The 23,970-nt window shown below is 37.1% G+C and overlaps 1 protein-coding gene across 1 annotated transcript in view; it reads left to right on the top strand.

Annotated features, from left to right (window-relative positions):
• Window positions 1–23,970, top strand: part of LOC102181821 (sperm-associated antigen 16 protein) — a 1,088,062-nt gene that overhangs the window by 27,146 nt on the left and 1,036,946 nt on the right. Inside the window, exons 2-5 of the mRNA XM_005676499.3 lie at window positions 2,864–2,910; window positions 4,094–4,189; window positions 11,356–11,474; window positions 22,926–23,063. Of these exons, the coding sequence (XP_005676556.1) occupies window positions 2,864–2,910; window positions 4,094–4,189; window positions 11,356–11,474; window positions 22,926–23,063 (400 nt within the window). The remainder of the gene's footprint in view (window positions 1–2,863; window positions 2,911–4,093; window positions 4,190–11,355; window positions 11,475–22,925; window positions 23,064–23,970) is intronic.

The raw sequence follows: 23,970 nt of genomic DNA, 5'->3' as shown, positions 1-23,970 counted from the left end.
TCTAGTAGTCATGTACAAATGTGAGAGCTGTAAAAAGGGCTGGAGTGCCGAAAAACTGATGCCTTCAAACTGTGGTGCTGGAAAGGACTCTTGAGAGTCCCTTGGACTGCAAGATCAGACCAGTAAATCCTGAAGGAAATCAACCCTGGCTATTCATTGAAATGATTGATGCTGAAGCTGAAACTCCAATACTTTGGCCCCCTGATTTGAAGAAGTGACTCATTGGAAGAGACCGTGATACTGGGGAAGCTTGAAGGCAGGAGGAGAGGGAGACGACAAAGGATGAGATGGTTGGATGACATCACTGACTCAATGAACATGAGTTTGAGGAAACTCTGGGAGATGGCGAAGGACAGGGAGGCCTGGCATGCTGCAGTCCATGGGGTCTCAGAGAGTCAGACACGATTAAGTGAACAGCAATAACTAGTGATATTGAACATCTTTTCATGTGCCTACTTTTACTGTCTTTGGAGGACAGGTCTTCTGTCCAGTTTTTGAGTGGCCTGTTTGTTTTGATGCTATTAAGCATCGTAAGCTGTTTGTAAATTTTGGAGACTAATCTTTTATGAGTCACATCACTTGCACATATTTTCTCCCAATCTGTGGGTTGTCTTTTCATTTTATTGTTTCATTCGGTGTGCAAAAACTTTTGAAAGTTCCCATTTGTTTATTTTTGTTTTTATTTCCATTATTCTTGGATCAAAAAAGATATTGTGATTTATGTCAGAGGGTGTTCTGCCTGTTTTCCTCTAGGAGTTTTATAGTGTCCAGTCTCACATTTAGGTCTTAATCCATTTTGAGCTCACAAAATCAACTTACAATCATTGTTTCCCAGAAAGGGATATATTTTTCCATAAAAAAAGAGGCCAACTTCCTGTAGCTGAACTTCAGGAAATTTTATATCATTAAGTGAAAATGTGTCAGGAAAATATAAATCTAGAAAAGGAGGAAGATTCAGAATGCCTTTTATGTATCCATTCATCTTAACAGAAGATCATGGGAGATTTAGGAGACTCCTCCACAGGTACTCATATCTTTCCAGAACAAGGGAAGGAAAAACATACATTTCTTTTTATTCCAAGCCAGGCACCATTCTAAATAATTTCCATATGCTAACCCTTGTTAACAAGAGATGTAGTATAGCATAGTGAAAACCAAACTTCTAGGGCTATTTCCCAATTCTGTTAGGTCCTGACTGTGAAACTTTGTGCATCTGAGTCCTGATCTGTAAAACAGAGATAATACTAGTTCATCTTTATTGGTGGGGTGAGGATGGAATGATGTAATACATGTAAAACCCTTAGGAAAGTGCCTGGCTCCTATTAAATACCATGTGTGTGTAACCAGTTCTCATTACAAACAACGTTGTTATTCAGACTGTCAGGTTACTCTTGGAGGATGGAATGACAGTGAAATTTCTGATAATCAGCAAAATGAAAACCAGGGTAAACTCATTTGATTTTCATAAGCATTGCTATGTATTGAAGTGTTTATACTTTTTAAACTTGGCGTAATAAAGTCTGTAAATGTGAAAAGAAATGTAAGCCTACCAACCAATCAACAAAACAAGTGTTACTGGCACATACTTTGATTTTTTAAAAAATTAAATGTTATCTTGAAGTTTTCATTTGTAATTAGAGTAACTTAATTTGTAAAGCTCTTATAGCAATTCTATTGAAAATTTTTATTAGAATCATTTTCATCGATATTTTAATGCTGGTATATATTGATACTTTCTGAACTGCTCTGCTCTTATGATTATTATATAGTTTATATTTGCTTAAAATTAGGCTGCCATTCTGAGAATATGATTTATTTTAAAATTGAAATACATAAGAAAAAGAGTGAGCTATAACTTTAATTGATTAAAACATTAAAATCTATTTTTTACTTATATTTAATTTTAGTATGCTTTTTATTTTTGAAAGTTGCTCAATCCTGTCCAACTCTTGGTGACCCCATGGACTGTACAGTCCATATATTTCTCCAGGCCAGAATACTGAAGTGGGTAGCCTTTCCCTTCTCCAGGGGAATCTTCCCAACCCAGGGATTGAAACTAGGCATCCCACATTGCAGGTGGATTCTTTACCAGCTGAGCCACCAGGGAGGCCCAAGAATATTGGAGTGGGTATCCTATCCCTTCTCCAGTGGATCTTCCTGAACCAGGAATGGAACCAGGGTCTCCTGCAGTACAGGTAGATTCTTTACCAGCTGACCTACCAGGGAAGTGCTTTGTTTAATCCAAATAAAAAGTCATTGTGAAGGAGACAGAAATAATGGAAAATTCAGTGTGGTTTGAGATTTGTTTGAAAAATTTATTGTCATAGTTTTCCTGTCCCTCATTTTTATCTCTTTCTAATTTATGATACTCTGATATGATGTACATTTTTAGAAGCCTTTTTAGAATAGAGTTGGAAATAATTAGACAGTGGCTCAGCTGGTAAAGAATCCGCCTGCAATGCAGGAGACCTGGGTTCAATCCCTGGGTTGGGAGGATCCCCTGGAGAAGGGAAAGGCTACCCACTCTGGTATTCTTGCCTGGCGAATTCCATGGATTGTGCATTCCATGGGGTCACAAAGAGTTGGACAAGACTGAACTACTTTCATTTTCACATAGACTAAAAACTTTTCATGAGTTTGGATTGTGTCAAATAGTAATTTAAGATAACAATTTAAATATTTTTTTAAAAAACTTGTATAATTGTGAGCTGTATGAAGAAGAGAAATTTAAAAAATGATTTACATGTATTTACTAACTTGGTAAGATATTTGAATCTAATAACTATTTTAAGGTTATATCAGTTTTTAAATGTACTAATTTTATTCCATATATTTTGAGATTCAAACTTGACAGTATATTTAGAGGTCACTATAACTGAAGCATCTGAAGATGATTATGAATATGAAGAGGTAATTTGTTCATTTTATGTATTTTTTCTGTAAATTCATTACTATCATTCCTGTGAAATATTCTTTTTATTTTTCATTAAACTTTTTTTTTCTTCAGTGATACCACGTTTTCAACTGAATGTGGCTAATCACATAGTTAAGAATGAGATCTGAAAATTGTATTTAAAAATTTATATAGGTTAATATATCTGGCTCTTTTGATTTCCCTGTTAATTGTTTTCAGAGTCAGCCTTTCATCCCCTTCCTTATGGATACATACTAAAGTCTGTCATCTCTGTCTAACAGGTGTTCCCTGTCATCTACTCTGCTCTTGGCAGTGTTTCCCAGATTCCTACTACCTTCCCAGAGCATAGATCCCATGCTTCCTTGCAACTTAGCTATACTTCCATCTAATAGTTACTGTCTCAGACCTTTCCTTTAATTCATTGTTCCAATGGAAGCTATCATTATATCTGAGACTCTAAGATGACAGAAGCTGTAAAGGAAACTGTGGAAGCAAGCCTGGAAGTTGTGGCCTGGGCAAGCAGGAGGCATTTTACTGCTGGAAAAGTGGAGATAATATTAATACATACCACATGAAATGTATTAATAAATGTAACAGGCTTAAAGCTGTGATCCACACATAAGCATGCAATAAATGTTCACTTTCATTAATGTCATAGAGTCAATTGCATTCTTTCAAGAGGTTAACATTCAGACTTTTTCTTTTTAATATTAGACTTAATTTACTAGAGATTTGCAGTTGCTAGTAGTTATGGCTACAGTCCATGGGATCACAGAGTCAGACATGGCTTAGTGACTAAACAACAAATGGAAAGTTATGGTGGAGAAAATCTTCAATGAGGAGAGATTGGTAGCATTTAGAAGGCCTAGCTTTCTATTTTAGCAGATTTTTTTTTTCAGTAGAGTTGTTAGACTATATTTGCCAGTACAGATAAAAGAAATTGCTCATAGCTAATATCAAGTTATTAGAAGTAACACTGAGTGATGTTTATAAGGAAATCAGAGGGCTGCCTACTTGTTAGTTGTTAATTTTTCATGGGTCTTCAGAATGACATAGTGTCTTACATGAAGTGTATTTCTTTGATCATTTGTTGTGTGAGGAAAATTTATCATCTAAAATGAAATAAGGTATTTTATATTCCCCTAACTCTTTCTATCCTTATCTTTCTCTGTGATTTAGATACCAGATGACAATTATAGCATTCCAGAAGGTGAAGAAGATCTGGCAAAAGCAGTTCAGATGGTCCAAGAACAGGCTACAGATACCCAGATTTTGGTGAGAATTTTGAACACAACCAAAGCTTACTGTTTAACAGTGATCTTTCCTATGTGAAGTTTTGAAAGTCATTTAGGCTGTAAGTTATTCACTACTAGATGCAGCTCTATCACCTAATGTCCTTTTCATTTTTATTTCTTTATCATCAAACTTTTACTTTTAGTACATAGTGGTATTTACTCTGCCTTGCATAATCATTTTCCACATGGTGGTCACTTTTACATGACTTTGCAACAAATGACACTTTCTTTCAGAACTGTCTTTAAGCTCAATGAGGTTTAACCAAGGATTTTCAACACTTGCACGAAATTTGTTACTGTATACATGTACTGCAGTCTACTTTGTAAGCATCTGTGTCTTTTGTTTTTTTTTTATGGAAGTATTTAGATCACAGGGAATGCTTGATATATTATTATCTTTTTTCTTATGAGGCCTATGAACTCATTTCACTAGAGAATATGGTGGATGCTTTCTAATTATAATACCACCAATTAACAGTACATAGAATGATGGCTTCACTGTAAAATTGAAAATTCATTTAAAATTGACAGTAATTTAATTATGATAGAAAAATATTTGTGAAGTGCTACTAATACTAATTAATACTAAAGTCATGTTAATGCTAATTAAGAAGATAGCTTTTCCTGAAAAATGAAACCTTTGTGTGAAATGTGAAGGCAATTATTATACTCTTATTTAGGTGCTGATTTGGCTTCCTTAGTGCAAAATCATATGGGATAGACTTCACTGCATATTCTGCCCTGTATCAGTCCTTCTGTATTTTATAGAGTTCCTGAGTTGAGAAATCCAATAACTCCTTTCCAACATATCTGTCCATTCAAAGTTGAAAAATGCTGAAGAGCAGAATTTCTTGAATCCAGGATTGATTATATTCTAAGTGTAGGGCTTTAGCTCACAGTAAACTCTATTCTCTAATGTACCCTATGGATACAGTTCCTTCTCTTGCAGCTGCTGCTTAGTCACTTCAGTCGTTTCCAACCCTGCGACCCTATGGACTATAGCCTGCCAGGCTTCTCTATCCATGGGATTCTCCAGGCAAGAATACTGGAGTGGGTTGCCATTTCCTTCTACAGGGGATCTTCTTGACACAGGGATCCAACCAGAGCCTACTGCATTGCAGGCAGAGTCTTTACTGCTGAGATACAAGGGGAGCCCCATAGTTCCTTCTAGGTAGACATAAAGTGAAGTCTGCTCAGTTTAGTTCAGTTCAGTCGCTCAGTCATGTCCAACTCTTTGTGACCCCATGAACTGCAGCACGCTAGGCCTCCCTGTCCGTCACCATCTCCCGGAGTTCACTCAGACTCACGTCCATCGAGTCCGTGATGCCATCCAGCCATCTCATCCTCTGTTGTCCCCTTCTCCTCCTGCCCCCAATTCGTCCCAGCATCAGAGTCTTTTCCAATGAGTCAACTCTTCGCATGAGGTGGCCAAAGTACTGGAGTTTCAGCTTTAGCATCATTCCTTCCAAAGAAATTCCCAGGGTTGATCTCCTTCAGAATAGACTGGTGGGATCTCCTTGCAGTCCAAGGGACTCTCAAGAGTCTTCTCCAACACCACAGTTCAAAAGCAGCAATTCTTCAGTGTTCCGCCTTCTTCACAGTCCAACTCTCACATCCATACATGACCGCTGGAAAACGTTAGCCTTGACCAGATGGACCTTAGTCGGCAAAGTAATGTCTCTGCTTTTGAATATACTATCTAGGTTGGTCATAACTTTTCTTCCAAGGAGTAAGTATCTTTTAATTTCATGGCTGCAGTCACCATCTGCAGTGATTTTGGAGCCCCCCAAAATAAAGTCTGACACTGTTTCCACTGTTTCCCCATCTATTTCCCATGAAGTGATGGGACCAGATGCCATGATCTTGGTTTTCTGAATGTTGAGCTTTAAGCCAACTTTTTCACTCTCCTCTTTCACTTTCATCAAGAGGCTTTTTAGTTCCTCTTCACTTTCTGCCATAAAGGTGGTGTTATCTGCATATCTGAGGTTATTGATATTTCTCCCAGCAATCTTGATTCCAGCTTATGTTTCTTCCAGTCCAGCGTTTCTCATGATGTACTCTGCATATAAGTTAAATAAGGAGGGTGACAATATACAGCCTTGATGTACTCCTTTTCCTATTTGGAACCAGTCTGTTGTTCCATGTCCAGTTCTAACTGTTGCTTCCTGACCTGCATACAGATTTCTCAAGAGGCAGGTTACGTGGTCTGGTATTCCCATCTCTTGAAGAATTTTCCACAGTTTATTGTGATCCACACAGTCAAATGCTTTGGCATAGTCAATAAAGCAGAAATAGATGTTTTTCTGGAACTCTCTTGCTTTTTCCATGATCCAGCAGATGCTGACAATTTGGTATCTGGTTCCTCTGCCTTTTCTAAAACCAGCATGAACATCAGGGAGTTCACGTTTCACATATTGCTGAAGCCTGGCTTGGAGAGTTTTGAACATTGCTTTACTAGCATGTGAGATGAGTGCAATTGTGTGGTAGTTTGAGCATTCTTTGGCATTGCCCTTCTTTGGAATTGGAATGAAAACTGACCTTTTCCAGTCCTGTGGCCACTGCTGAGTTTTCCAAATTTGCTGGCATATTGAGTACAGCACTTTCACAGCCTCATCTTTCAGGATTTGAAATAGCTCTACTGGAATTCCATCACCTCCATTAGCTTTGTTCGTAGTGATGGTTTCGAAGGCCCGCTTGACTTCACATTCCAAGATGTCTGGTTCTAGATTAGTGATCACATCATCATGATTATCTGGGTCGTGAAGATATTTTTTGTACAGTTCTTCTGTGTATTCTTGCCACCTCTTCTTAATATCTTCTGCTTCTGTTCGGTCCATCCCATTTCTGTCTTTTATCGAGCCCATCTTTGCATGAAATGTTCCCTTGGTATCTCTAATTTTCTTGAAGAGATCTCTAGTCTTTCCCATTCTGTTGTTTTCCTCTATTTCTTTGCATTGATTGCTCCAGAAGGCTTTCTAATCTCTTCTTGCTATTCTTTGGAACTCTGCATTCAGATGCTTATATCTTTCTTTTTCTCCTTTGCTTTTAACCTCTCTTCTTTTGACAGCTATTTGTAAGGCCTCCCCAGACAGCCATTTTGCTTTTTTGCATTTCTTTTCCATGGGGATGGTCTTGATCCCTGTCTCCTGTACAATGTCATGAACCTCAGTCCATAGTTCATCAGGTACTCTATCTATCAGATCTAGGCCCTTAAATCTATTTCTCACTTCCACTGTATAATCATAAGGGATTTCATTTCGGTCATACCTGAATGGTCTAGCGGTTTCCCCTATTTTCTTCAATTTGAGTCTGAATTTGGTAATAAGGAGTTCATGATCTGAGCCACAGTCAGCTCCTGGTCTTGTTTTTGTTGACTGTATAGAGCTTTTCCATCTTTGGCTGCACAGAATATAATCAGTCTGATTTCAGTGTTAACCATCTGGTGATGTCCATGTGTAGAGTCTTCTCTTGTGTTGTTGGAAGAGGGTGTTTGTCTGCTGGACATCTCTATGCAGTAATTTATAGGTAAATTTAAAAATTTTGAATGATGAGCAGTGGATAAACATATCAGTTGCATGATATGTATTGCTCATCATCTTCCTTCTTGCTTTTTACATCATTAAGTTAGTGAGTGAAAATCATGTCAGTCTCTTTGTGACCCCGTGGACTATACAGTCCATGGAATTCTCTAGGTCAGAATACTGGAGTGGGTAGCCTTTCCCTTCTCAAGGGGATCTTCCCTATCCAGGGATTGAACCCAGGTCTCCCACATTGCAAGCAAATTCTTTACCAGCTGAGCCACAGGGGAAGGCTGAGAATATTGGAGCGGGTAACCTATCCCTTCTCCAGCAGATCTTCCTGGCCTAGGAATTGAACAGGGGTTTCCTGCATTGCCGGCGGATTCTTTACCAACTGAGCTATCAGGGAAGCCTCATCATTAAGTTGAGGAGCATTAAAAAAATACTTTATGTACTACTCATTTATAGTGGTACTTGGTAGCATGCTGCTGCCACTGCTGCTAAGTTGCCTCAGTCATGTCCGACTCTGTGCAACCCCATAGACAGCAGCCCACCAGGCTCCCCTATCCCTGGGATTCTCCAGGCAAGAACACTGGAGTGAGTTGCCATTTCCCTCTCCAATGCGTGAAAGTGAAAAGTGAAAGTGAAGTCGCTCAGTGGAGTCCGACTTCGCGACACCAAGGACTGGAGCCTACCAGGCTCCTCCATCCATGGGATTTTCCAGGCAAGAGTGACGGAGTGGGTTGCCATTGCCTTCTCCACTTGGTAGCATAGATACATGTAACACAATGATTGACACATAGTAGGCACTCAATGTATAGCAGTTAAATAAATGAATGGATAAATGAGTCACTGAATGAAAAAATTGTGACCCAAAATACAATTGTATCTGTTATCATGCTAGAAGTTGTTTGTAAATCCAAAGATAAATCCAAGAAGGACAATTGGGAAATAAATTCAATGTAGTAGCTCATATCTTCTGAACCTAAATATCAGTAATTCTCTTATTAATTTCTCAAAAGCTAACTCAAACTCCTAACTTTGCAGGAGTTAACTTTCTAGATTTATGACATATTTATAGCTGATTGACTGTCTTTTAAGTTTTTATCTGTTGTTTTTGAGCTCTTTAGAGAAATATTACTATGTAGAAAATTCACAAAAGTTTCCTTTAGGCATTTAAAATTGATTATGGATTTATATTGTGATAAGTACTACAGTTTTATATTTATAATTTGGTTTTTGTTTTTATAGTGTTTTGTCTTCAAAAACTAACTTTGAGTTGTGCCATGGGCTTTCTGTTTTAAAAATATTTATTGTTTATGAAACCAGCTTCCTTTTGTTATGATTTTATTACATCTGTTTATGATCAGCATATATTTTCTTCTATGTTAGAGGACAGTAGTAGTCCCAATTCAATGAGGACTTTCAGAATTTTTATTAAAGTTTGAAAACAAAACATTACTACTAGGTTATTGAATATATTTGAAATTATTAAAATTTTGAAATTTGGAAGTAATGTAAATAGCTTTATTTGTTAAAAATTAACAACGATTATTTATTTATTGAAGAATTGACATTTAAATCAATTGTAATTTTCTTTAAACCTTGCTAATATATATATATAAAATATATATATATTTGAGAGTTGATACATGTTTTATTTCATAAACTTTGAACTTTCTGTTCTATACAGTATCAGTTTCCTTGATAGGTGCAATGATTCTAAACTCTGAAAATATCAGTTCAGTTCAGTTCAGTTGCTCAGTCGTGTCCTTCTCTTTGCGATCCCATGAATTGCAGCACGCCAGGCCTCCCTGTCCATCACCAACTCCCGGCGTTCACTCAAACTCACGTCCATTAAGTCCGTGATGCCTCCCAGCCATCTCATCCTTCGTCATCCCCTTCTCCTCCTGCCCCCAATCCCTCCCAGCATCAGAGTCTTTTCCATTGAGTCAACTCTTCGCATGAGGTGGCCGAAGTACTGGAGTTTCAGCTTTAGCATCAGTCCTTCCAATAAACACCCAGGGCTGATCTCCTTTAGAATGGACTGGTTGGATCTCCTTGCAGTCAAAGGGACTCTCAAGAGTCTCCTACAAACAACACCACAGCTCAAAAGCATCAATTCTTTGGCGCTCAGCTTTCTTCATAGTCCAACTCTCACATCCATACATGACCACTGGAAAAACCATAGCCTTGACTAGACACACCTTTGCTGGCAAAGTAATGTGTTTTATTATATTTAGAGTGATTAATGAAAAAAATTAAGAAGATAGGAAATGTTATTAATCTATAATGAACATGTGGTTTGGTTATACTGTCAATTGTTTGTTGAAACTGAAGTCTTTTTTCTAAGTATATATGTAAGAAGAAATAAGAATAGACACACATACACACATATATTCTTTAAAAATATTTGTATGTAATTTTTTGAAAAAATATCTACTTACATTCAAGCTGGGTTTTCCCCTCTATAGCATGAGCCTTCTTTTGAGCATATTATTGCCATTTGTGGGGGGTAATTATTTAGCAGTTTTAGTTTTTGGTTTTTTGTTTTGCTAATATTGGAGGTGCAGTCTCAAAGCTCCTTTTTTCCCCATAATTCTATAATAACATAATTTTTATAAAATTATAATTTTGATCTTTAAAGATGACATTAGCAAGTTTCCTAAATCACGTAATTGTTAAATTTCCTGACATCATCTCTCTACCTCCTCCTCTAAGAATATGAGACATTTCTTTGAAATAGTGTTTGTGGGAGGTTAATTAACTGAACAAAACTACTATACTGTTTAACATATTTATCGATAGTTCTCAAAGAATTTCATTCTAAGATATGTTCCTGTATATATATTCAGAAATACTGTCAAATATCTAAACATGTGGCCATGGTGGGGTTCTAGTAAACTTTATTTATGAGAAAAGTTAACTCACCTCTGATCTAGTTGATAGACTTATTTATTTCCATTATGAAATAGGAGTACAAGGGTGCTCTATTGTGCATAATTTCTTCCATAGTGTTTCTAAAAATATAGGCACCAAAACCACATTTCTTTTTATAATGATAATAAGTAAAAGAATTAAACAATCCATACTATTTTTTATTTTTTTGAGTGTGTTATATACCATTGTTAGGGCAAGCTGACCCCTTTATTGTGTTTTGGATAGCCCAATCACAGTCTTGTCTGCGTTTGTACTTGCTGATGCTATATCTGGAACGTGACTCCACCTCTTCTCTAGATATATGTTCACCTGTCACTTTCTCAATGTAATGGTTCTTCATCATGCTACATACATAGCAGACCAGCTCCACACACATATCTGCTCCATACATGGCTTTCCCTCCCTTCATCCCTCTGCTTTTACCCCCAGGCACTTAGTATCATCAGCGATACTGTGTATTTTTAATTTAGTTACTCATTTTTCTGTCCACATTCACTTGATTATTAGTTATAAGGACTAAGTCTTGTCTGTTTTCATCACCGCTTTGTCCCTAGTGATTAAAATAGTTCCTGGACATAATATTCTACAAAATTGTTTAAAAAGTGAATGAATGAATGAATGTAAGGCCTAGCTGTACAATTAAAGCTTTGATAGTTTTTAAATAAATAATTTCACTTTTAAATTTTAGGAGCGGAAAACAGTCTTTTCTCCAAAGCATACAGTACCTGAAGCAATAGAGGACTTTCTTTGCAATTTCCTGATCAAAATGGGAATGACCAGAACTCTTGATTGCTTTCAATCTGAATGGTAAATAACTAAGTAGATAAATAGTTTTCTGGAAATACTAACATTATTTACTGTATACTTTAAATAATGTAACATTATTTAAAGTATACATGTATACTTTTAATCATCTCAAAAGACTTTGAGTGACACAGCTTATGTAAAATGAAAGAGCTGGATAGAAACTTTTTCCAATACTGCCACTGAAACCACAGCAAAAACACATACACAATCAGGATATCAATTTCAAAAAAGTTTTAAATTAAATATCTTTTCTAAATACTCAAATTTAAGTGATTCTCAAGAATCGAGAAAATGGAACATCTCTTGGCGTTATGTAAACCAAGGCTACTTAATGAAATATCTAAAAATATCTTTTACATAATTATGAGTATTATCTCCTACATAAGACACATCCTGCTAACAGTACTACTTTGCTTGTTTTTCTTAGAATATAATGCCCTGCTCTTCTCTACTCACACAACTGCTTCTTTTTCTATAAATGTCCCTTCATTTATAAGTAAGTGAAATTGCATTGTCAGATGATACCTACACAAGTCTTTCTTGTTATAACTGAAAATTTTAATAACATTGTTATGAAAATCAGCAGGCATACTGTCTTTATTCCTTTGCTATAGCGATAATGTCATCATGCGTATTTTTGGGCTCCTTAGCATTCTTTAACAAAATATTATTAAATAATTAGATAATAAATGTTTTGTTTTTCTGAAAGTCATTGCATATTATAGAAAGAAGGAATAATATGATATATAAAGTTGTTTATGGTGTTTTGGAGTTCAATCCTATAATAATTTTAAATATAGGTACAATTTGTTAATTTCTACTAATCCAACTTTGTTTTAATTTTTATATTTTGCTGTTTTTGTTCAAATCTACAGAGACCATTCATATAAAAGTAATCAGTTTCATTATTTTAAATTGCATGTTTAGTGTTAATGAATTTAATGAGGAGAGCCATTTTTTTACTAATACAGTTTAAAAAAAGAGCAGGTTTGATGGTAGAAAAATAATACTCTTCTTATTAAATCTAGAAATTGTGTGAATGATTTTTATAATGTCCCTATGAAATAATTACAAATGTATTAGAGAATATATTTTTGTAAGAATAGATAGATTAATTTGCATTACTAATAAAATGATGATTAATGTAGTTCAGTTTCCTATTTTTCTTCTCAAGTTACGGGTTAGGATATGTAGTGCTTACATGTTGTGCCAAAGTGTGAAATAATTCCCTTGGAGAAATCTGGAACCAAGTATACTCTTAATTAGGTGTTTGCTGAAATATTATCCTTTTATTTTTTTAATTTTTTATTTTTTTATAGTTTTTTATTTTTTAAATTTTAAAATCTTTAATTCTTACATGCGTTCCCAAACATGAACCCCCCTCCCACCTCCCTCCCCACAACATCTCTCTGGGTCATCCCCATGCACCAGCCCCAAGCATGCTGCACCCTGCGTCAGACATAGACTGGCAATTCAATTCTTACATGATAGTATACATGTTAGAATGCCATTCTCCCAAATCATCCCACCCTCTCCCTCTCCCTCTCCCTCTGAGTCCAAAAGTCTGTTATACACATCTGTGTCTTTTTTCCTGTCTTGCATACAGGGTCGTCATTGCCATCTTCCTAAATTCCATATATATGTGTTAGTATACTGTATTGGTATTTTTCTTTCTGGCTTACTTCACTCTGTATAATCGGCTCCAGTTTCATCCATCTCATCAGAACTGATTCAAATGAATTCTTTTTAATGGCTGAGTAACACTCCATTGTGTATATGTACCACAGCTTTCTTATCCATTCATCTGCTGATGGACATCTAGGTTGTTTCCATGTCCTGGCTATCATAAACAGTGCTGAGATGAACATTGGGGTACATGTGTCTCTTTCAATTCTGGTTTCCTCGGTGTGTATGCCCAGCAGTGGGATTGCTGGGTCATAAGGTAGTTCTATTTGCAATTTTTTAAGGAATCTCCACACTGTTCTCCATAGTGGCTGTACTAGTTTGCATTCCCACCAACAGTGTAGGAGGGTTCCCTTTTCTCCACACCCTCTCCAGCATTTATTGCTTGCAGATTTTTGGATCGCAGCCATTCTGACTGGTGTGAAGAAATCAAAGAGGACACTAATAGATGGAGAAATATACCATGTTCATGGATTGGAAGAATCAATATAGTGAAAATGAGTATACTACCCAAAGCAATTTACAAATTCAATGCAATCCCTATCAAGCTACCAGCCACATTTTTCACAGAACTAGAACAAATAATTTCAAGATTTGTATGGAAATACAAAAAACCTCGAATAGCCAAAGCAATCTTGAGAAAGAAGAATGGAACTGGAGGAATCAACTTGCCTGACTTCAGGCTCTGCTACAAAGCCACAGTCATCAAGACAGTATGGTACTGGCACAAAGACAGACATATAGATCAATGGAACAAAATAGAAAGCCCAGAGATAAATCCACACACATATGGACACCTTATCTTTGACAAAGGAGGCAAGAATATACAATGGAGTAAAGACAATCTCTTTAACAAGTGGTGCTGGGAAAACTGGTCAACCACTTGTAAAAGAATGAAACTAGATCACTTTCTAACACCGCACACAAAAATAAACTCAAAATGGATTAAAGATCTAAATGTAAGATCAGAAACTATAAAACTCCTAGAGGAGAACATAGGCAAAACACTCTCCGACATAAATCACAGCAGGATCCTCTATGATCCACCTCCCAGAATTCTGGAAATAAAAGCAAAAATAAACAAATGGGATCTAATTAAAATTAAAAGCTTCTGCACAACAAAGGAAAATATAAGCAAGGTGAAAAGACAGCCTTCTGAATGGGAGAAAACAATAGCAAATGAAGCAACTGACAAACAACTAATCTCAAAAATATACAAGCAACTTATGCAGCTCAATTCCAGAAAAATAAACGACCCAACCAAAAAATGGGCCAAAGAACTAAATAGACATTTCTCCAAAGAAGACATACGGATGGCTAACAAACACATGAAAAGATGCTCAACATCACTCATTATTAGAGAAATGCAAATCAAATATTATCCTTTTAGATTTAGCAATTTGAAATTGCTAGATGAAATTTCAGAAAAGTGTAATAATATTAAGGTTTATAGAAACCCTAAGTAAGCATATCATTTATTGTAATATTATGATTTTAAAGTAAAATTTGTATAAATATCTCTTCATTATTTGGGTTTAATAATACTGTGGTTCAAATAATTTTATTCTGATCCCTAGCTGCTAGTTTGTAATGAGATTACAAATTATTTGTAATGAGATTATACTGTATTGGAGAGTTTTATTTCAAATGAAACATGTTTTACTTTGATCAGAAACCTTTGTTTATAATGCATAGTAAGTGTATAGGAATGTGTGCTTAGTCACTCAGTCATGTCTGACTCTTTGTGACCCCATGGACTGTAGCCTGCCAGGCTTTTCTCTCCATGGGGATTCTCCAGGTAAGAATACTGGAGTGGATTGCCATGTATTTTTATAATTTCTTATTATGGGGAAGAACACTTGCAATTTATCATTTCTATACATTCATTTAATCTTACAAAACGTGATGAAACAAGGTTTCCCTCTTGTTGATTTGTAAAACAAACCCACAAAAAGCAAGCAAACAAAACTCCCAAAACCAAAGCACCTGGGCAGTAGAATTTGACTTATGTTTTTTCATTCTTCAAACAGTAATTACATTAAGTCCATTAAATCTGGGCCCAGCAAACTAAGACCTGGGGCCAAATCTAACCTGCCTCCTATTTTGGTAAATAAAATTTTACTGAAACACAGCCATGACCTATCTTTTAGGTATTATCTGTTTGTCTGTGGTTACTTTCACACTACTACATAAAACAGCAAAGTCACAACAGACCATATGACCTTGAAAGCTTTTCTTTTCCCCCCAAATTATAAGTGTTTATTTTCCCCCCAAATTATAAATGTTTATTTATGGCCCTTTACACACACAAAGTTATTGCATGTGTGTATGTGTGTATATATATATATATATGTATATATATAATGTTCTATGAACCATGAAAAGTCTATACTGTGGGTTTAGTCAGTAATATTTTTATGGCCATTTAGAAGTGCTCTGTGAACAATGATTATTTCCCTGGGGGCAAAATTAAAGTATTATGCAGGGAGCCAGTGTGAGAAATTCCACCCGTGACATGGTCATGCGGCAAGAGCTCTGATGGCAAGGCTAATCAGACCTCAAGTTTTCCCCCTGGAATTTCCTGAGCCTCGACATCGCCACCCCCCCCCGCCAAAATAAGAATCTGCCTGCTTTTCCACTCTTCTGATATTGTCTGGAAAAAGTCAAATCAGGGCTTTAGTCTTCTGCATTTGAAAGGGATGTTTCAGTTAAAACCCCTCTGATAGCTCTCTAGCTTGCCTAACAGGTTCCCCAGACCTCTTACAGCTTATGAATTTGCTTACAACACCCCAACCGTGAGAGGCACAAAGCTTAAAAGCATCTTAAAGATACAGAGCCTTTTCTTTTTTGTTTTTTATTTAAATTTTTACTTTATTTTACTTTACAATACTGTATTGGTTTTGCCATACACTGACATGAATCCACCATGGGTGTACATGCGTTCCCAAACATGAACCCCCCTCCCACCTCCCTCCCCATAACATCTCTCTGGGTCATCCCCGTGCACCAGCCCCAAGCATGCTGTATCCTGCATCGGACATAGACTGGCGATTCGATTCTTACATGATAATATACATGTTTCAATGCCATTCTCCCAAATCATCCCATCCTCTCCCTCTCCCTCTGAGCCCAAAAGTCCGCTATACACATCTGTGTCTTTTTTGCTGTCTTGCATACAGGGTCATCATTGCCATCTTTCTAAATTCCATATATATGTGTTAGTATACTGTATTGGTGTTTTTCTTTCTGGCTTGCTTCACTCTGTATAATCAGCTCCAGTTTCATCCATCTCATCAGAACTGATTCAAATGAATTCTTTTTAACGGCTGAGTAATACTCCATTGTGTATATGTACCACAGCTTTCTTATCCATTCATCTGCTGATGGACATCTAGGTTGTTTCCATGTCCTGGCTATAATAAATAGTGCTGCAATGAACATTGGGGTACATGTGCCTCTTTCAATTCTGATTTCCTCAGTGTGTATGCCCAGCAGTGGGATTGCTGGGTCATAAGGCAGATCTATTTGCAATTTTTTAAGGAAATTAAAAAACAGCCACACTGTTCTCCATAGTGGCTGTACTAGTTTGCATTCCCACCAACAGTGTAGGAGGGTTCCCTTTTCTCCACACCCTCTCCAGCATTTATTGCTTGCAGATTTTTGGATCGCAGACATTCTGACTGGTGTGAAATGGTACCTCATTGTGGTTTTGATTTGCATTTCTCTAATAATGAGTGATGTTGAGCATCTTTTCATGTGTTTGTTAGCCATCCGTATGTCTTCTTTGGAGAAATGTCTATTTAGTTCTTTGACCCATTTTTTGATTGGGTCGTTTATTTTTCTGGAATTGAGCTGCATAAGTTGCTTGTATATTTTTGAGATTAGTTGTTTGTCAGATGCTTCATTTGCTATTGTTTTCTCCCATTCAGAAGGCTGTCTTTTCACCTTGCTTATATTTTCCCTGTTGTGCAGAAGCTTTTAATTAGATCCCATTTGTTTATTTTTGCTTTTATTTCCAGAATTCTGGGAGGTGGATCATAGAGGATCCTGCTGTGATTTATGTCGGAGAGTGTTTTGCCTATGTTCTCCTCTAGGAGTTTTATAGTTTCTGATCTTACATTTAGATCTTTAATCCATTTTGAGTTTATTTTTGTGTGCGGTGTTAGAAAGTGATCTAGTTTCATTCTTTTACAAGTGGTTGACCAGTTTTCCCAGCACCACTTGTTAAAGAGATTGTCTTTACTCCATTGTATATTCTTGCCTCCTTTGTCAAAGATAAGGTGTCCATATGTGTGTGGATTTATCTCTGGGCTTTCTATTTTGTTCCATTGATCTATATGTCTGTCTTTGTGCCAGTACCATACTGTCTTGATGACTGTGGCTTTGTAGTAGAGCCTGAAGTCAGGCAAGATGATTCCTCCAGTTCCATTCTTCTTTCTCAAGATTGCTTTGGCTATTCGAGGTTTTTTGTATTTCCATACAAATCTTGAAATTATTTGTTCTAGTTCTGTGAAAAATGTGGCTGGTAGCTTGATAGGGATTGCATTGAATTTGTAAATTGCTTTGGGTAGTATACTCATTTTCACTATATTGATTCTTCCGATCCATGAACATGGTATATTCTCCATCTATTCGTGTCCTCTTTGATTTCTTTAATCAGTGTTTTATAGTTTTCTATATATAGGTCTTTAGTTTCTTTAGGTAGATATATTCCAAAGTATTTTATTTTTTCGTTGCAATGGTGAATGGAATTGTTTCCTTAATTTCTTTTTCTACAGAGCCTTTTCTAAAGAGTTAAAAATTATATTGGCAGAGTGTTTTCACTGTTGACTCAATGACTGCTGCCAGGCCTCCATATTCTTTATCTTTTAGGCACCTGGGAGGATGTTAATCAATGTAAACGGGATATGGAAAAGGATATATAGTAGTTTTGATGTTCACAACACTAGAGTTTTGAGTTAATTACTTTTCTCTTTGTTATATATCACTGCACTCCTCTTGTATCCTTCCTGTGTAAGAATGTAACTTTATTTAGTGCTTTCTGAGAGTGGCTCCAGACTTTGGGAAGATCAAAACAAATAAGTCTTCTAGGTAACAAACCCTTATCAGAAAAAAGTTTGTAAAATGCTAATTGGCCCTTCTTAGCCAGAAGATGATGTAAATCACCTAAGACTTGTGTGTACAATTAGGTATGCAGAGAGAGAAGCCTGGTTTTGATAAGAGTCTGGACTGCTAACACTGCACAACTTTGTGTTACCCATTGATCCCCATGTTTGATCAAAAATGTAAAAGGCCTTCTGAACAATAGGGGCCGGAGCCAGTTGCTGGACTGGTTTCCCCCGTGTCTCTCTCCTTTTCTCCCTTTCCCTCCCTCTGCTCTTTACTCTAATTTCAGGCTGAATTTCCACCTGGGGCGCGGAGGCTCGCCAAGTGTACCTACTTGCCCTGGCTGTTAAGACTCACATGTAAGGGAGCCTAAGGCAAGGCACCCTTAGATATTCAAGCGAGCGCCGGTAGCCCAATGTAGATGGTGCAAATTCCTTGTCTGGAATTTTATTGGTCTTCCGCGTAATCCAAGCTATTCAGCCCTCTTCCTCCACTTAATTTTCCTACTACACTATTGTTTCTTAATCTAATCTTACATCAATCAATAAATAAGTTTTTCTCATGCCAACACCGTCCACCCTTCGAATTCCCTGGATCCACCAGGGCTGGACCCTGGCAGTATTACGATGGAGAAAATATGGTAGTGCATTTTATTTACCCTGACTGAGCATATGTCAACCATCTCCTTTCCTCCTCTGGATTGTTCTGCTGGCTGTTAACAAGGTCAGGGCTAACTCACCCAAAATGTACATTCTTGCCTCTACCTTCTCCTCTTATTACTTCCAACTCACTCCAACTCTTTTTCCCTTTACAGCCAAATGTTTTTTGTAAAACAGGGACTTCATTTTCTTTCTTTATTCTTTCACATCCTTGTTTCTCTCCAGTTTAGCTTCTGTGTCTACCATTGCACTGAAGTTTGGCTGATAATGAAAATGCCATCAAAGGTAACAGTGCAATCATTAATAATATTTAAACTCCAATACTTTGGCTACCTGATGCGAAGAGCTGACTCATTGGGCAAGACCCTGATGGTAGGAAAGATTGAAGGCAGGCGGAGAAGTGGACGACAGAAGATGAAATGATTGGATGGGTATCACCAACTTGATGGACATGAGTTTGAGCAAGCTCAGGGAGTTGGTTTTGGACAGGAAATCCTGGTGTGCTGCAGTCCATGGGGTCGCAAAGAGTCAGACATGACTGAGCCACTGAACTGAACTGATTTTAAATTTCTCTTAAATTGTAAAAGAAATGATAAGTTAGTAGTCTGTTTCTTTAATTTTCACAAGGTAAATATTGCTGCTTTTAGTCAATAAAATTTGGTGTAATATGTAATCACTCAAATGTGGGTAGTGCAGTTACAACTTTTACCACATATTAATTTATTTACATAATATTTAATTTAAAGGACTTGTAAACTGTCACTTTTTTTCTTATTGAAATAATTTCTTTAGAGTTTTTTTTCTGCATTAAATAAAGCCAGTGGCTGAAAGCCAAGTTAAAAAATTTTATTTATTTATTTTCATTGGAGGCTAATTACTTTACAATATTGTAGTAGTTTTTGCCATACATTGATGTGAATCAGCCATGGGTGTACATACGTCTCCCATCCTGAACCTCCTTCCCACCTCCCTCCCCATCCCATCCCTCAGCCAATTTTATGGTCAGAAAATCTTTATGATTCAACACTTTAGTCAGTCCTTATGTCTTCTTTTCTGAGATAAGTATAAACCACAGTCCAAATATGGATAGAAAGTGATTTTATGATTAAATGATATGTGTTGTTTTGTAAGTTTTGGCAAATAGTGAACTATAGTCCACCAGGTTTCTCTGTCCATGGAGTTCTCCTGGCAAGAATACTGGAGTGGGTAGCCATTCCCTTCTCCAGGGGATCTTCCAGACCCGGCAATTAAATCCAGGTCTCCTCTGTTGAAGGCAGATTCTTTAACATTTGAGCCACCAAGGAAGCCCAAATATCACTTGATCTTGATTCAGTTGTCTTGAGCTTTTGTATATTCAGCAGAATTCTCTTGCTCTTTTTTGGTATCAGATAAGATATATAACACATAACACAAACCATATGACTACTAATGTGTAATATATTAATAAAGCTAAGATGTATAATATAAAAATGCTGAAAATTTAATATTTTAAACTTATATTTAGCTCAGCTATAGCAAGGTTGACTTCCCTGGTGGCTCAGATGGGAAAGCGTCTGTCCACAATGCAGGAGACCGGGGTTCGATCCCTGGGTCGGGAAGATCCCCTGGAGAAGGAAATGGCAATCCACTCCAGTATTCTTGCCTGGAAAATCCCATGGACAGAGGAGCCTGGTTGGCTACAGTCCATGGGGATGCAAAGAATCGGACATGACTGAGCGACTTCACTTCATAGCAAGGTTTGTAGGGAATTTTGGTTAATAACTGTATTACTTGAAATGTTTTTCTATGCTCTGTTTTTTTCTTTAACTATTAATTGCTACATATAACGATTAAAACAAATTATTAACTGATTTATAAATAATTTTCTGATGCATCTTTATGTTTCACTGAGAAAATAGAAGTTCCACAGGTCTTGTTTCCTTTCTTCCAACCCACTGCCTCTGATCTCAGCATTCTCCATCTCTTGTTGCATGGCTGAGCCATAGACACTGTCATCTGAGGCCAGCTCTCCTCTACTAGATGCTCTCACCTACTCGCTACATGACTCCTGCAGTTGTCCCCTCTCTCCCCTGCACTGTGAAAGATTTCCCTCTCTGCTGAATCACTGCCATGAGCATAAGATGTACAATAATATGTCATGTATTAAAAACATAGGAGAAGACAGAACGCCCTGGACTCCACTTTCTCTTCAGGGTCATCCTGATTTCCTAGGTTCTGTTTTTATGGTCTATCTTCTTGAAAGAGTTTGTTGCCACGTCTTCATTTCCTGCTTTCTCATTCCTACTCTAGTTCCACTCTCATCTCCATGACTCTGTGTGTGTGTGTGTGTGTGTGTGTTTCTTAGTCACTCAGTTGTGTCCAACTCTTTGTGACTCCATGGACTGTAGGTTGGCTGACTCCTCTGTCCGTAAAATTCTCTAGGAAAGAATACTGGAGTGGGTTGCTAGTCCCTTCTCCAGGGGATCTTCCCAAAGCTTTCCCCCATTGCAGGCAGATTCTTTATCATCTGAACCACCAGGAAAGCCCCTCCATGAGTCTATTGAAACTATTTTCAGTGACTTTACATTGGCAAATTCAGTGGTTGATCCTTAGTATTCTTCCTGTCCTTTCTCCTTATATCATTTGTCACTGTTATTCATTACTTACTTCTTCCAGCACTTTCTTCATTTGGTCCCTTAGCCACAGTACTCTCCTGTTCTTTCACTGCTTCACTGACCCCTCTCTTTCTTAGTCTCTGTTTGGTAGTATTTCCTCTCTTCCCAATCTCAAAACAGTCCTAGAACTTTCTTACTTTTCACTTTATGTTTGCTTCCTGACTGGCCTTTATCCAATCTTGTGACTTTAAACTGTATCTATCTACTGATCTATCCCAGATTTAAATTTCATGTCCTGACTTTTCCCTTAACTTTTGATGTGTACTTACAATGTTTATTTTCACTTAATTGCCTAGCAGACATAGTGCATTTAACATGGATAGAAACGGTTCCTTGATTTCTCTAAACACCAAATTCCTACTTCATTTGTTCCCATTTGACTAAATGTCTGTCCGTGGCTCAGCCAAAAACCTTGGAGTCATCCTCAATTTTCTTTTTAAACTAAAACATGATATCTGATCTGTAAGTGAATTCTGTTCACTTCATCTTCACAGCATGTCCAGAAGGGACCCATTTCTCACAGTCTACTGCTACCAAATTTTGTCTAATCTACCAGTCTCTCTCCTGAACTCTTACAGCAGGCTCTCTGCTTCTACTTTTTATTCTCTAGAGCCAGTTTATTCAAAGACATGGTAGATTAATCCTTATCAAACATAAATCTGTTCAGCGTCTCTTATCTCTCAAAGCCTTCCAGTGACTTTGGTCTAATTCAGAGTAAAATCACATTCCTGTGCTGTCTTTCCTGACTTATTTCTCACCACTGTCTTTCCTGCTCACTTAGTTGGCTCCATTTCCAGATACTCCAGATGTACTGACTTTTTGCTTTACATTGTACGTGTCAAACACCTCCTTATCTCAGGGCCCTTACACATATTTTTCTGTCAGCCAAGATTGCTTCTCTCCCACATATCCACATGGCTTAGTCTCTCTTTTCCTTCAAGTCCCTGATCAAATAGTCCATTATACTTTCTCTGGCCACTTTAGATAAAATAGCACATCACTCTCTACTTTAGTGTCTGTTTTTCTTATCTCGCTTTAATTCATAGAATGTGTCACCATCCATACTAGAATGGAAACTCCATTAGATAGGTAGAGACTTAGACATTTTTGTTAATTTCACCAGTGTCTGGACTAGTGCCTGGAGCATAGAAGCTATATTTTATGCACCATGATGATACTTAACATTTCATTTTAAAAATATATTATGAATATTGACATTTTAGTTTAAAAAGTAATACTGGAACTTATTACTAAACATTCCATTATACTTAACTTTTTGAAATGTACATAAGTAAAATCAATTTAGTAGAAAGAAACAATATGAAGTCTTTTGTTTGATTTTATTCTAGGTATGAGTTAATACAGAAGGGAATAACCGAACTTAGAGATGGTGGGATTGTTCCAGATGTCTACACTCAGAACATGCTTTTAGAAAATGAGAACAAAATTTTGAAGAAAGATTTGAAGCACTATAAACAAGCAGCTGAGTATGTTATTTTTTAATAACTTTTTTTTTTTCTATTTTGGACTAAATGAAAATAAGGCTTGAGTTTGCTACTATATGGATGGTGGTTTATGCACCAGAGCTTTAGATCTGGAGAACTGAATTATATGTCAGTGCAAGTTGGAAAGAATGTGAAAGGCTTCACCAGCAACTTAATTGAACAGATGAGCAGAACTCTCACAACTGTAATTCACCATCAAGAGTGGGATGAGAGGGGGGTTGTGCAGGAGGTTGTTAATGTGCTATGTAACATTTGCTACCTGTGGGAACCCAGGTCTCCTGCATTTCAGGGGGATTCTTTACCAGCTGAGCCACAAGGGAAGCACAAGAATACTGGAGTGGGTAGCCTATCCCTTCTCCAGTGGATCTTCCCAACCCAGGAATTGAATTGGGGTCTTCTGGATTGCAGGTGGATTCTTTACCAACTGAACTATCAGGGAAGCCCAGTTCTTTTCACTTTGACTTTCATTCGCTTCCTTATGTATTTTGAAAGTGATATGGTTTGTGGAAATCTTTTCCCATGAGAGTAAGCTGATTTCTGAAATAATAATAATATTATAGAAAAATTAGAGGAAGAAAGAACCCCATTGACTATAGTCTGCCAGGCTCCTCTGTCCATGGAATTTTCCGGGTAGGAATACTGGAGCAGGTTACCATTTCCTTCTCCAGGGGATCCTCCCAACCCAGGGACTGAACCCACGTCTCTTATGTCTCCTGCATAGGTATGTCTCCTCTTTACCACTAGTTCCACCTGGAAGCCCCAGTGTACTCTTAGTAGAGGAATTTCAGTATTTGAAAATTCCCCAAAGAAAACTGTTATTTTGTAATTTTGTAGCATGAATTTATGCCCAGTGGAGAAACTTAACAGAAAGCAAATCTCTCTGCAGGTT

Source organism: Capra hircus, chromosome 2, assembly GCF_001704415.2.
Source record: "Capra hircus breed San Clemente chromosome 2, ASM170441v1, whole genome shotgun sequence".
Lineage (NCBI taxonomy): Eukaryota > Metazoa > Chordata > Mammalia > Artiodactyla > Bovidae > Capra > Capra hircus.
The sequence above is the reverse complement of the archived record's forward strand: the minus strand, read 5'-3'. Positions and strand labels throughout refer to the sequence as shown.